This window comes from Ahaetulla prasina, chromosome 4 (assembly GCF_028640845.1).
Source record: "Ahaetulla prasina isolate Xishuangbanna chromosome 4, ASM2864084v1, whole genome shotgun sequence".
Taxonomy (NCBI): Eukaryota; Metazoa; Chordata; class Lepidosauria; order Squamata; family Colubridae; genus Ahaetulla; species Ahaetulla prasina.
The window spans coordinates 122,023,280-122,037,584 of NC_080542.1; the positions used below are offsets into that span (position 1 = coordinate 122,023,280).

General features: G+C 35.9%; 1 protein-coding gene across 3 annotated transcripts in view; it reads left to right on the forward strand.

Annotated features, from left to right (window-relative positions):
- ITGA8 (integrin subunit alpha 8) overlaps nt 1-14,305 on the forward strand; it is a 173,433-nt gene that overhangs the window by 63,294 nt on the left and 95,834 nt on the right. For all 3 annotated transcript variants that reach the window (XM_058179912.1, XM_058179911.1, XM_058179910.1), the window contains exons 8-13: nt 944-988; nt 2,375-2,418; nt 4,791-4,847; nt 5,105-5,157; nt 9,498-9,703; nt 11,119-11,310. In XM_058179912.1, the coding sequence (XP_058035895.1) occupies nt 944-988; nt 2,375-2,418; nt 4,791-4,847; nt 5,105-5,157; nt 9,498-9,703; nt 11,119-11,310 (597 nt within the window). The remainder of the gene's footprint in view (nt 1-943; nt 989-2,374; nt 2,419-4,790; nt 4,848-5,104; nt 5,158-9,497; nt 9,704-11,118; nt 11,311-14,305) is intronic.

The window sequence follows — 14,305 nt, forward strand, 5'->3', positions numbered from 1 at the left end:
AGAAATCAAGATGTTGCCTTATCAGCTCCACTTTTGATATGAATATATGACTCTAAAACATGAACTGTTGCTTGTTCTTTCTCCAACAATAAACTGTCACTTCAATAAATTTAAATATTGAAAATCATGATAATTCAAACACTTTGTCAGAATATTTTTGTACTAGTAGTTTTCACAGTGACAACAGTTGGGAACCCCTCACTAAATGGAAAACCAAATGACAATGGGATTACAGCCTTCCTTCCTGTTATTAATTAATTATTAAGCAAGCACTGATTGTTAAAGAAAATATCATATGACCAAGATATACAATTTTGTTTCTCCCTTCCCTAGTAACTCTGCCTATCCCAAACTAGTTTAAGCACACCAGTGACAATCATGTGGCCATGTGAAGATGGGACAATCATAAATGTGTGAATCTGCAATGGATGAATGGCCATCATGAGTGTCAGACAATAACAAATGTGAGCATTGATTGCAAAGCTACTTTTAACATTATCGTAACATTGAATGGTTGATAAATGAAACAGATAGTAATTGAAGACTACCCGAATACATAATTTAAAAATCACATTCATTATAATCTGCAGATTTCCTGTAATTTGGTTTTTTTCAACCTTGGCAAATTTAAGATGGGCAGATTTCAACTCTCAGAATTCCCCAGCCAGCATGCTGAACTGAGTGATTGTGAGAGTTGAAGTCCATATATCTTGAATTTGCCAAAATTGAGCAACCCTGTTGTAGATGTAATGTGCTTCTGAGATGTATAATGAACGTTTATCCTAAAATACTAAAAATTATTTACCACTCACTGGCCTTATATATTTTAATTTATAATGGTTTTTTTTTCTTGCAGAGATAAGAGGATAGATCTGACTATCCTTATCTCTTTAGAAATAGATTGTTTGTCAGGTTTCATCTTTGTAGGTTTGTTCTTAAACAGGTTACTCAGTGGTTGCTGGTGAATTTACTGGAGATCTTCATGAAGGTAAGAAGCTACTAAGACAGATCTGGTTGCAATTTATTTACTTGCAATACAGTCATATGCACATTGTCCAGTATATACCTCTTAACAAACAGTTGTTATCTCAAACTTGGTTCAATGATCCAAGCTAGAATACAGCCTTACATTTTTCCTTCTCAGAATAAGACATTTATTAATTTTAAATTGTAAGACTGCATAATTACTTGTGAGCCACATTAATGCAATGTGGTTTTGTATCTACTGTAGGTAAGGCTTTACATAGACCAAAAACTATGTTGTTTCACAGAGATGATAGCTGGCATTAGTGTCAATAAAAACAATAGGAAGATAAATTCAGTTTAAGCATTCCATGTTAATTCCTTGTTTGTATAGTCTATAAATAAATTGTTAATATGAGTCCTTATGGAATTTTCCCCTGAAAAAGATTCTATTTACAAAATTTTGGAACTTCCAGATGTATAATGAAGCTACTAATCATTTTGTCATTCTTGTCCTGAACCATATTTTGCAGATTTCCAGATCAAGCTCTGAAAGTCATCAATGTACCTTATCCAATCTAATAGAGTCCAGATGTGCTGGATTACAGTCCCCATTATTCTTAGCACAGGGATGATAGTAATTGTAGTTGCCAGATGGGAACATCTGTGCTTGAGCCACATAGATGTAGATCTCTTTTCTTCTCAGGTAGATAGCAGATTGAGTTAAGAAAGAGTTCAGTTTTTCGCTTGGATATTGTCAAAAACACAATGATTATGGTTTGTCCTCAGGGTTCATATTTTCTCCAATTGATTGTATGAGAACCAAGCCAAACATTTGCTCTGTATAAATACAGACCACAGTGAATACATAGTTTTGTTCTTCCACTTAGTTTCATTACTTCCAAATAATTGTATATCCACGAATTTTTTTATTAGAAAAAAGGGAACTCCTGTCCTCCACATAAGATATACTTAGGCCAAAGTAGGCTATTGTGCCCCTCCTGTAGAACAAATAAAATCAGGAAGTAGTACACACCTGAAATGCCTTTTGTATCTTATTGTTTGATCATCAGTAAGGCTCATCAGCAAGCAAGGACATTCTTCATCAAATATCAGATTATTTGAACTGAAAATATACAAATGTATGTTTGAATGTATCTATGTCACTTGTGCTCTTGTAAACTTACTATTTTACACATTGTTCCTAAGGTTTCTTGAAGTTTGATTTTAAAAATGTTTTTATTAAACATCCCACACACATATGGATATTAATACTATATTTAATGATAGTTATATTCCCGTCCAAATGTTACTTACATCCCCTTACATTATTAAACTGAATAACCAGCAGATCCTGAGTAATGGGAAAATATTACATTAAGTTAACTTTTAGCCTGTTCATTTCTTTCAGAGCTGGTAGCTGGAGTTCCAAGAGGTGCACAGAATTTTGGCTATGTATGTAGCCCACCAAGTATTTTATTTCTTTTCCCTCATTCCCTCTCCTTAGCAGTTAGTATTAAATAAAGTCTCTCAAATATAGAAATCAATATATAGAAAATAATTATTCCGTTCCTTCCTTAACCTCTCAATATGGAAAATTTCAATCAAGGTTTACAATTGTTTTATTTTCTATAACAATAGAATAGGAAATTAATTGTGTTGCAGATATTACAAAGAGTGCAGAAGATTATTCCTGTAGATATATAATTAGGGATTTATATAACACAATAGCCTTATTTAAAAACATGTTAGTGAGGGTAAAATGGAGTTGGGTGTTTAGTTGCAAGAGCTCAGTCATTGAGCAAATTGTGTAAGCCACTCATCAAGTTAAGCGCTAATATTATTTGAATAGCACATCATAGAAAAAGAAAGGAAATTTCTTTTCTGTTCTTTTCTATTTGCTGACCTGGCTTTGCTATTTAGCATGTTATGAACTAAAGTAACAGGATATTTTTAGTTTTCTTATGGGACACAATATGGCTTAATGGTTAAAGCGAAGAACTGCCATGGTGCAGTGATTAGACTGCAGTACTGCAGCTACTTCTGCTGACTAGCCAGCTGCCAGCAATTTGGCAGTTTGAATCTCACCAGGCTCAAGGCTGACTCAGCCTTCCACCCTTCCAAGATTGGTAAAATGAGGACCCAGATTGTTGGGGGCAATATGCTGATGCTGTATACTGCTTAGAGAGAGCTGTAAAGCACTGCAGTGGTATATAAGTGCTATTGCTATTAAAGAAGAGCTCAAGAGTTAGCATCATGCAATAGGGTGAGTTCCCATTACATGCCCCAACCTCTACCTACCTAGCAATTTGAAAGGATGCATATATGAATAGATAAATAAATAACACTTCAATGGAATGGTTCTGTGCATCTTAGCATATAGTCATGCTGGTCACATGACCACAGAGATGTTTTCAGAAAACCCTGTTTCCTTTGGCTAAGAAATAGATATGAGCACTGTCCCCTAGAGTGAACACAGGAAACCTTTACTTTTAAAGTTTCTCAGGTGATTCTAGCAATATTGGAGTAGGGCTACAAAAAGTTAAGATGGAAGCTGGAACTGTGTGATCAGCTCCATTCCTTTTTTATATGCATCAAACATACAAAACATATTTAAAAAGGGCAGAGCTTTGATAGCAAGCTTTAGCCACCATCTTGCCTTTTTTTCTTTCTTTCTTTCCCCATTCAGGTAATCCTTGTTTAATAACCGCCTTGTTTAGCAATCATTCACACTGATGAAAAAGTCCCAAAACTAAACAAGGATTGCCTATAAATGGCCCTAGGTGGTTTCCCATGAAATCCAAAAGTGGAAGTTTTTCTTACTTTAAAAAATTTGAAAGTAATATTGAGAATAAGGGCTTTGAATAGAATAGAATAGAATAGAATAGAATAGAATAGAATAGAATAGAATAGAATAGAATAGAATTTTTATTGGCCAAGTGTGATTGGACACACAAGGAATTTGTCTTGGTGCATATGCTCTCAGTGTACATAAAAGAAAAGATACCTCTATCAAGGTACAACATTTACAACACAATTGATGGTCAATATATCAATATAAATCATAAGGATTGCCAGCAACAAAGTTACAGTCATACAGTCATAAGTGGAAAGAGATTGGTGATGGGAACTATGAGAAGATTAATAGTAATGCAGATTTAGTAAATAGTTTGACAGTGTTGAGGGAATTATTTGTTTAGCAGAGTGATGGCCTTTGGGAAAAAACTATTCTTGTGTCTAGTTGTTCTGTTGTGCAGTGCTCTATAGCGTCGTTTTGAGGGTAGGAGTTGAAACAGTTTATGTCCAGGATGTGAGGGGTCTGTAAATATTTTCACGGCCCTCTTCTTGATTCGTGCAGTATACAGGTCTTCAATGGAAGGCAGGTTGGTAGCAATTATTTTTTCTGCAGTTCTCATTATCCTCTGAAGTCTGTGTCTTTCTTGTTGGGTTGCAGAACCGAACCAGACAGTTATAGAAGTGCAAATGACAGACTCAATAATAATTTGTTTTTCTTAAAACTATGGTTCTCAAAAGAAATGATCTGGACAGTCCATCATGACGTAATTCGAGAACATGATCTTAAGACCTAACAGTTTGAATCCTACAATCACTCACATTCTTTTAAGGACTTTTTATGTCAATGCATCAAATTTTGTAGGAGGAAATTTTTAAAATTAAATTCCCATAATGGTTTTCATATGAAAAATTACAATTTGGAAGAAAATTATGAAGTATTTGAGGAATCACATCAAGGCTTTAGAGAGAATGATATATAGATTGTGGAATATAACTCTTTATGAAATGTCTGACAGCATTTTTATTTCCAGGTTACAATAATAAATTCCACAGATCTGACCTTTATTCAAAATTTCACTGGCAAGCAGGTAATCATTTTTGATAATTCTACACAATTATTCTGTATTTCAAGATATGGATTACAGCAGTCAAAAGTTACAGTGTAAAATGTAGAGATAACTTCATACGTATCTGGCTGGTAACTTCATAAATACACCCAATTTTTTTTTTGTAATAGTATGGAAATGTTCCTCAATATACAGTCAAGAACAAAATCATTATTTTGATGGCATGGAGTGAAAATGTGCTGATAACTGATTAAAAATGGCATTGGTTTTTTTAACAGATGGCATCTTACTTTGGATATACTGTTGCTGTATCAGACATTAACTATGATGGGTAAGCTAGTAATAAATTATTTTATTATTGTACTCTGTTTAATCTAAGTGTTTTGGTTAGATTTAAAATATGTTTGCATGACTGACTGACTGACTGACTGACTTGATTTCCATGCTCGATTTTTCAGAAACTCAAGGCATCCCCACTCCTGTTTTTTCCCCTCACAACAATAGTATGGATTCTTAAATTATTTGCTTAGTCCAAGACAGTATCCCGTGTAATGTATTTTGAACTTTGAGAGGGAATTTTGGGCGGGAAAATTGCACATTGCTGATTGGTTGAAGCCTCAACCAAAGAGTATTTAAAGAGGGGTTTTTGCCGGTTATCCTTGCTGGGATCACAATAAACTAAAGAGCTGTTGTCACTCATTGGTCTCCTGCCTCTTCATTGCCTGAACTTAACATCCCAGGCCAGCCAAAATTAATTATTTTAAAAAATGTTTATAATATATTTGTATAGGATCAATCCTAATACAACCATTTTCAATTTAATCTCCTTTACCAAAGTTCCTAACATTAATAACTATTAATATATTCATATATACCGACAAAATGTATTAATCTACATACTAAAATGATGAAACAAATTATCTGATGAACCAAAAGGAAATAATCTATTTTTTTTAAACTATATTTTATTCTACTTGTTTATTCTAGTTGTTCTGTTTTTCCAGTTTCCCTATTTTAGGGAATAGGAATAGGACACTTTCTTTTCCTTATGTGACAATTCAATTGCTGTCAAATTTTTATTCTGCAGTAATTTGGGGGAAGTAATAGATTACAAAAAACTAATCCTACATTGTAAACAACAATCTATGCCAACACAACTGTTTCCCTGAAAATAAGCCCAAGCAGGCTTTTGGGCTCATGCGCTAAAATAAGCCCTTCCGCAAGGGGGAAATCTAAAAATTTTCCCTACTGGTTCTGTGGGTGTGGCTTAATTGGTGGGTGTGGCTTGGTGGTCAGATGACTGGGTGGGCGTGGCCAATAACAATAAATAATAAAAATAATAAACAAAGTATAAAAAACAATAAAAGGTACCAAAAACCAACTTTCACACTTTACACACACACACACAACACAACACAACTGACTCACACACAATGTAAAAGCAGCTGCATTTCACACAGCCACAGAAAGCTCAAAAACCAACTTTCATACTTTACACACACACAACACAACTGACACACACACACACACACACAAAATGCCACATACAGCTTTCTGAGATTTTGTGTGTTTGTGTAGTTAGAGTGACCTCTCCAAAAATTAGGCCAAGCGCTTATTTTAAGGTTTAAAAAATATAAGACAGGGTCTTATTTTTGGGAAAACACAGTATGCATTATTGTCTTTGGTTCCCAAGTACTTTATATTTTATAAAGACCTATATTACATTTACATTGCTGACTATTTATAGCTGAAAAAGAGGTACAATTATGGAGTTTAGATTGATTTTTGAAGTGACAGTTGCATATGATTTATTTCAAATTTTATGTTTTAAAACTGTAGAAAATGCAACAATAAGCAATGAATTATAAAATGCTACAATGAAAACTAATGCATCCCCAATAAAATAAGAAACTTTTCCTCATCGCAAACATTGCAGATCACATTATTTTTCAGAAATTATAAACTTTTTAACTTGTTTCTATTGCTATAGCTAGTTCCCAGTTCAATCAGTTGATTCCCAATTTCCCCAGACTTGGACAAGCTTTTAAAAACAAGTAATTTTTAAAGAAACATCTGGACTGGGAAAAGATTTTTCCATAACTGGAGGCAGGAGTATATAGAAGAGAGAGAGATAAAAGATCCACTTCTTTTAATAGCTTTGAGAAATATTGGGATGTGGAGAATATATTTTTGAGGCCTTCTGTCACTAACCTACCTAATGTTCAAAACTGAGAATGTGTCCAGATGGGATTTTATTTCTCAAAAATCCTAGGAAATTTGGTTACATTGTATGCATTAGAGGGAAACAATCTGGCACCCTCCAGATGTTTTAGATTATAACTCCCATAATTCTGATAGGTGCTGTTACTCAGAAACATCTGGCTAGGCTCCCACACTCCACTAAGTCATAGCTTGTATCAATGTGAATTATTGAATTACAATGCCAAAATACTGTAAAGAAATATTTAATCAAATTTGAGGATATTCAGGGGACACTGTAATGGAGAAATGACCTTGGGAAGCAAAAAGAAGAGCCTCAGCCTAGACAATGGTCTGATAAACAAAATCTAAGACTGAAGGAGAGGTGGGAGTAGAGAAAATGTGTCAGAAGCGATCCTCTCTAGTTTTGTGGGGAGTAAAAGTAAGCAAAGGGAGAAGTACATTCATGCTTACACAATTCTGTTATTGTAATCTTACAATAAAATTAATGTTAGCACTCGTGTTGGTGCTTTTTCTCTGAATTTCCTCAAAGAGCTGAGAGGCAAAGAAGGGGGCCTAAGAGAAAGCATATGGTCCATAGGCTGAAAATTGCCCCATTCCCACGTTATATTAATATGATACGTAAAACACTGCTATAGGTTAGTAACATACAACTTTATTTCCTGAAATGTACTTGTTATATTTTTATCCCATCTTTTGTCAGGAGTCGAAGGCAATGTGCACAGGATTCTTCCTCCCATTTTTACCCACAATAACCACCTTGTGAATACCTATGATTGAGCATGGTCTTGAACCACAGTCTCCCAGGAGTATGTCCAACATCTTAATCACTACACATATAGTTTCTCAGACAAAAATGTCCAAGACCCCAAATTTGAAATTGAAGTATATGTTCTGTCATGGACATATAATCCTTATATTAAAAGTTGAATGTATAATATTGTTGTTATAATAGTTGCATTGCTAATACAGTTCATGAAAAATAGTACTCATTTAAATAGGCATCAGTACCTGTGGGTCAGAGCCATGATAGCTTTTGCACAAGATTCATAGAAATGGTATTTATTTAATGTGAGCTGAAATCAAATGTCTAGTAAACATACTTAACCCATACTATATCAAAGCTTTAAGTGCTTATGTTTGTGACCCTCAGATGCTAGACCACAATTCCTGTTGCTAATTACCCAATAAAATACAAAAGAATTGCATAAAATTTCAGTGGGTGGCCAGCATGTGCTTTTTTTAGTGCCATTTTTCTTAAAAGAAAATAATTAAGGTCAGTGCATGAACACAAGTACTTTCTTGATTTATGATAAACAAATGCCACACCAGTGCAGATATGTGAAAATCAAAGATTGATGCTTAGTCAGATCAAACATCATTTTTGTTCCACCTACTTTTTGTTCATGCCATGGCAAAAAGAGTGCCAATAGAAAGCAGACAAGTACGACTTGGGTACCCTAATCCAATTTTTTGCTCACGTTTCACCAACTGGCATCGAAGTCTATTGCCTCCTTCATTGGAAATGGGGAGATCTTCTGGGAATGAAAAAACTCAAGGTGGCAAATACAGTTATTCCATTTGTGCCAGCTATTTTGACTTTTTTGAAGTTCTTGACTGGAAGCAGTGTGTAGCAAGTACAGTTTGTAGCATTGCATTAAACACTACTGTGAATTGTAATGTTCTGTTACATTTGAAAAGCTGCTGCTTTATTCCCCATCCCATTTGCCTTTCTGAGCCTGAACTTGGCTCTGAAACAAGGCTATTTATAAACGCAGACAAACAGAAATGTTTCTCAAGTTTAAAAATTTCTACTTTAACCAGATGTTTTAAAACACCCAGTTCCCTCTGCATTTTTAGAACAATTTGGGACAGACTGGAAACAGAAGAGAACAAATGGAGGTGAAATTGACATCATTGTTTTTGTTATCTGAATTAGTAGTTGGAAAAACAAAGTATAGGAAAGATCAGAGGCAGTGAAACACACAGCCTAAGATTTCATTCATTCATGCAAAGATATACAGAAACCAAAAGGGAAAGAAGCTAAGAATGGATAAACTTTTCATCAACCAGTGATTCAGCAGTATCCTATCTCCCAAAGCAGGTACTGCTGGGCCAATTAATTCAAAAGTGACCCCGTCCAGTCCAGATGTTACATAGTAAGTAGCTTTTAGAGATTAAAGGAAAAAGGCTGGATAACTTCCCAATCGATAGAAAATCTAGCACAATGCAAGGATCTAACTGTGTTCATCAAAATGCCACTGCGCCAGAAGCTCTACCATTTTCATACATGCGTGAGAGAACACAATGCATTTACAAAATGGTCAGGACTTGTGACTCTGCTTTAGTCGTTCTGTCCAGCTTGTCCTTCTCTTGCAAAACAAGCATGCGTTTGCAGCTGAGCCAATTTGGGTATCAGTTTGACCTTAATCCTTCTTTCTTCCCCTTTAGTATGGATGACATCCTAGTTGGTGCTCCTCTCTTTATGGAACGTGAATTTGAGAGCAACCCTAAGGAGGTTGGACAGGTGTATCTGTATCTGCAGGATGGTGTCTTGTCTTTCAAAGAAGCACAGACACTGTCTGGCACTGAGGTTTTTGGACGATTTGGCAATTCTATTGCGCCCCTGGGAGATCTCAATCAGGATGGTTATAGAGGTAAGGAACTATGTCATCTTAAAGACATGTACATAAATAACTAGGGAGAATGAATAGTTCAATAGCAAAGTTTCTTTTACTCAAACAATCCCAGTATATTTTTATAGAGGCAGGAATTGTCAAAAGTTGAACTGTTGCCCAAAATGAAGATATAATGCTGGAAACATTCTAATTACATCCTTCATGATTACTGAAGGATGTTGTGTTACCACAAAAATGGATAAATAGGTTGAATGATGGAATTGTCAAATTTTTCAGTCTAGTAGATTCTAGTTACAATTTCCTTTTTTAAAAATCTTGCCTTTATTATTTTTTTATAAATAATTCAAGGCAATGAACATGTCTAATAGTCCGTCCTTCCTCCTTCTGTTTTCCTCCTGTAAGCTAAACTGGGCTAAGAGAGTGACTGGCCCACCTGGATTTCATGCCTAAGGCAGGACTAAAACTCACAGGTTCTTAGGTGGTTTATAATGCCTCAAATTCAGCTAAAATTCAGTAAAACAAATATAGCAATTAAAACCAGATGTGTAAAATATCCATGCTTACAAAGCCTGAGAAAAGAGAGAAGTTTTAAAACCCCTCTTGAATTATTATTAAAGAAGCCAGCAGGGGGGCAGCTTCCATTCCAGCAACGGAAGAAGGACCTGGGTCAAATGATGCCAGTCAACTAGTTTAACAATGGATCCATATCCCTTTCTCCTTTTAAAATTATTCACACCATTTCAAACGTCAGTGATTGTGAAAGCAAAACTAACTGAATTTAACACTGTGCCAAAACTATCTTCAAAAGTTTCTTTCCTCTATGAAAGAAACATTATTTTTCTACCTAATTCTCGGGCTTTTTCATGGTGTCTTCCCTTGGAATTTAAATGAAGAGGGGGAAGCCAGAGATCCTACAGATTACTAGAGAGAGAACTGTATGTGGAAGGATACAATATTTACCTGACTATGTAATAATTAAATTAATGCAGGACCTACACACAAATTCTGTTTAATCAAAATGAAAAAAAAAACCTGGCAGAAGAAAAAAGAAAGTGGGATCTTTTTCTGCACAGCACTAGCTGAAACATTTCCTGCCCATGTGGTGGCAAAGCACTTATTTATTTAGTCAATCAAATTATATAGCTGTTTTCTTGACCTGTGATATAGATAGGATAAAACTAAAACAACAATATAAAATAAATAATTTATTCTATAACTAGAATTATAAAATAAAAATAAAATAATTTTAAAAATGAGATAATGCAGGTTATGTCAGAGATTATGCCTGACTAAATGACTGGGGGGAAAAAACCCCAGGCCTTACAAAAGGTGGGAGGGAAGAGCTATTTGGATCTCAGAGTAAATGCTATTCCTCAAGGTACAATTAATTCAGTGGTCTTTCTAATAATGTAATTTGGCTTTCTATTTTGCAGATGTTGCCATAGGTGCTCCATTTGCAGGAGAAGATAGAAGGGGGACGGTATTCATCTACAATGGAGACAGAAATGGGTTAAATCCAAATCCTTCCCAGATTCTCACTGGCCTATGGGCCTCCCAGTCTATGCCTGCAGGATTTGGATTTACATTGAGAGGAGAATCAGACATAGATCAAAATAATTATCCAGGTAATGTTCTTCTACCAGAGGGAGATTTCTTTCTCTGGGAAATGCATCATTCTCAACCTGTTCTTTTTGGAGAACAAAGGTCAAAAATGTAGATTCGTTTTTTGGTAGAGAAGATACTTTAGTTCCTGTTTTGAAATACCAACAACGGGTATATTAACATAACACACCTGCATTCTTAAGAAGAAGATAAAATCATCATTATAAAGCAAAGTGGATGATCAAGAATTAAGTCATTTAAGATACTTGCCTATTTGTAAATCCAGAGTTTAAGTGGTTTGAAATATGTGTCTCCTTGAAATTGAAGACTTGAGTTCACAAGAAATTTCTTGTGAACATAAAAACATGATCTACCTTTGACTTCTTCTGGGATATTTTTTCATCTTCCAAGTTTGGTGTAATAGACATGTTAGTGCTTACAAGTATCCAAGTATTACTAGATCTGACCTGCTTAGGAGCTGTGGTGGTGCAGTGGTTAGAATGCAGTACAGCCACTTCTGCTGATTACCAGCTGCCAGCAGTTGGCAGTCTGGTTTCACTGGCTCAAGATTGACTCAGCCTTCCATCCTTCCGAGTTCGGTAAAATGAGTATTCAGATTGCTGGGGACAATATGCTGACTCTAAACCACTTAGAGAGGGCTGTAAAGCACTTTGAAGCGGTACATAAGTCTAAGTGCTATTGCTATTGCTTGGTTTTTCATTGATTAGTCAAGATTGGCTGCACACTGCCATCTGCTGTGGACTAAACACATTGAAACAAATAGATACATAAAGTGAGCATAGTTTCCTAGTCCTACTAAACTCAGTAAAAACAAAACCAATAAACTCTCAGTTTAACAAATAATTGGAGGATGAATGAAAACACAAATTGATTGAAAATGAGATTTTAAAATTGAAAACAAGCTATTGTCCATTATAAAATCTGGTAGCATTCAAATAGAATAGAATAGAATAGAATAGAATAGAATAGAATAGAATAGAATAGAATAGAATAGAATAGAATAGAATTTTATTGGCCAAGTGTGATTGGACACACAAGGAATTTGTTTTGGTGCATATGCTCTCAGTGTACATAAAAGAAAAAGAAAAAAGAAAAAAATACATCAAAGCACAAATGATGGTCATAGGTTGCAATTTAACCCTTAATGATAGCAACAAAAAGTTACAGTCATACAGTCATAAGTGGAAAGAGATTGGTGATGAAAACGATGAGAAGATTAATAGTAGTGTATATTTAGTAAATAGTTTGACAGTGTTGAGGGAATTATTTGTTTAGCAGAGTGATGGCCTTCAGGAAAAAACTGTTCTTATGTCTAGTTGTTTTGGTCTGCAATGCTCTGAAGCGTCGTTTTGAAGGTAGGAGTTGAAACATGTCCAGGATGTGAGGGATATGTAAATATTTTCACGGCCCTCTTCTTGATCCAGGTCCTCAATGGAAGGTAGGTTGGTAGCAATTATTTTTTCTGTAGTTCTAATTATCCTCTGAAGTCTGTGTCTTTCTTGTTGGGTTGCAGAACCGAACCAGACCATTATAGAGGTGCAAATGACAGACTCAATAATTCCTCTGTAGAATTGGATCAGTAGCTCCTTGAGCAGTTTGGGCTTTCTGAGTTGGCGCAGAAAGAACAGTCTTTATTGTCCTTTTTTGATGATGTTTTTGATGTTAGCGGTCCATTTTAGATCTTGCGATATGATAGAACCTAGAAATTTGAAGGTTTCTACTTTTGATACTGTGTTGTCAAGTATTGTGAGAGGTGGAAGTATGGAAGGGTTTCTCCTAAAGCCTATCACCATTTCTACAGTTTTTAGTGTGTTCAGTTCCAGATTGTTACGGTCGCACCACAAGGCTAGTCGTTCGACCTCTCATCTGTATGCGGATTCACATTGTCTCGAATGAGACCAATCACTGTTGTGTCATCTGCAAACTTCAGTAGTTTAACAGATGGATCGTTGGAGATGCAGTCATTGGTATAGAGAGAGAAGTGGAGAGAGCACACAGCCTTGGGGAGGGCCCTGTGCTAATTGTACAAGTATCTGAAGTGATCCCGCTTAGCTTTATCTGCTGCTTCCTGTTTGTTAGGAAGCTTGTGGTCCACTTACAAGTCTGTTCCGATACCTGTAACTGGTTTAGCTTAGTTAGAAGAGTGTCTGGAATGATGGTATTGAATGCTGAACTAAGGTCTACAAAGAGGACCCTTGTATAGGTCTTTGGAGATTCAAGATGTTGTAAGATGTAGTGCAGAGCTATATTAACAGCATCATCTCTTGATCTATTTGCTCGGTATGCAAATTGCAAGGGGTCAAACACGGGATCCGTGATGGTTTTCAAGTAGGAAAGCACTAACCTTTCAAAGGCTTTCATGACTACAGATGTTAAAGCAACTGGTCTGTAGTCATTCAGTTCCTTGATAGTGGGCTTCTTCGGCACCGGGATGATTATAGAGCGTTTGAAGCAAGAAGGAACATAGCACATCTTTAGTGATTTGTTGAAGATATGAGTGAAGATGGGGGCCAATTGGTCAGCACAGACTTTTAAGCAAGAAGGAGTTATCTTGTTTGGGCCTGGAGCTTTTCCTGGCTTTTGTCTGTGAAATAGGTCCTACACTGTCTTATGTGTGATCACTAGAGGTTGTGACCCCAATGGGATGAGGTCAGTTGTAGGAGGCTTGGCTGTTGTTGGTGTGTCTGAGATGGCGGTTATGGAGATAGGTGGCTGTAGTTTCCTTTCAAACCTGCAATAAAACACGTCCAGGTTTTGTTCTAGATACAACCTTTTATGGAGTCAAAGATGGTGGGAATCATCCCAACATTTGAGAAACATGAAGTGGTACATGACTGAAATGCACCACTTCAACAAGTTCAAATTTTCAAGAATTATTAACTCATCAAGCACCTTGTGGCTCCCGTGTAACACCCCTCCTGCGTAATCTGCTCCCGGTGGTCTTCCGGGTTCACTTCAAGGTACTTGTTATCACCTTTAAAGCGCTCCATGGCTTAG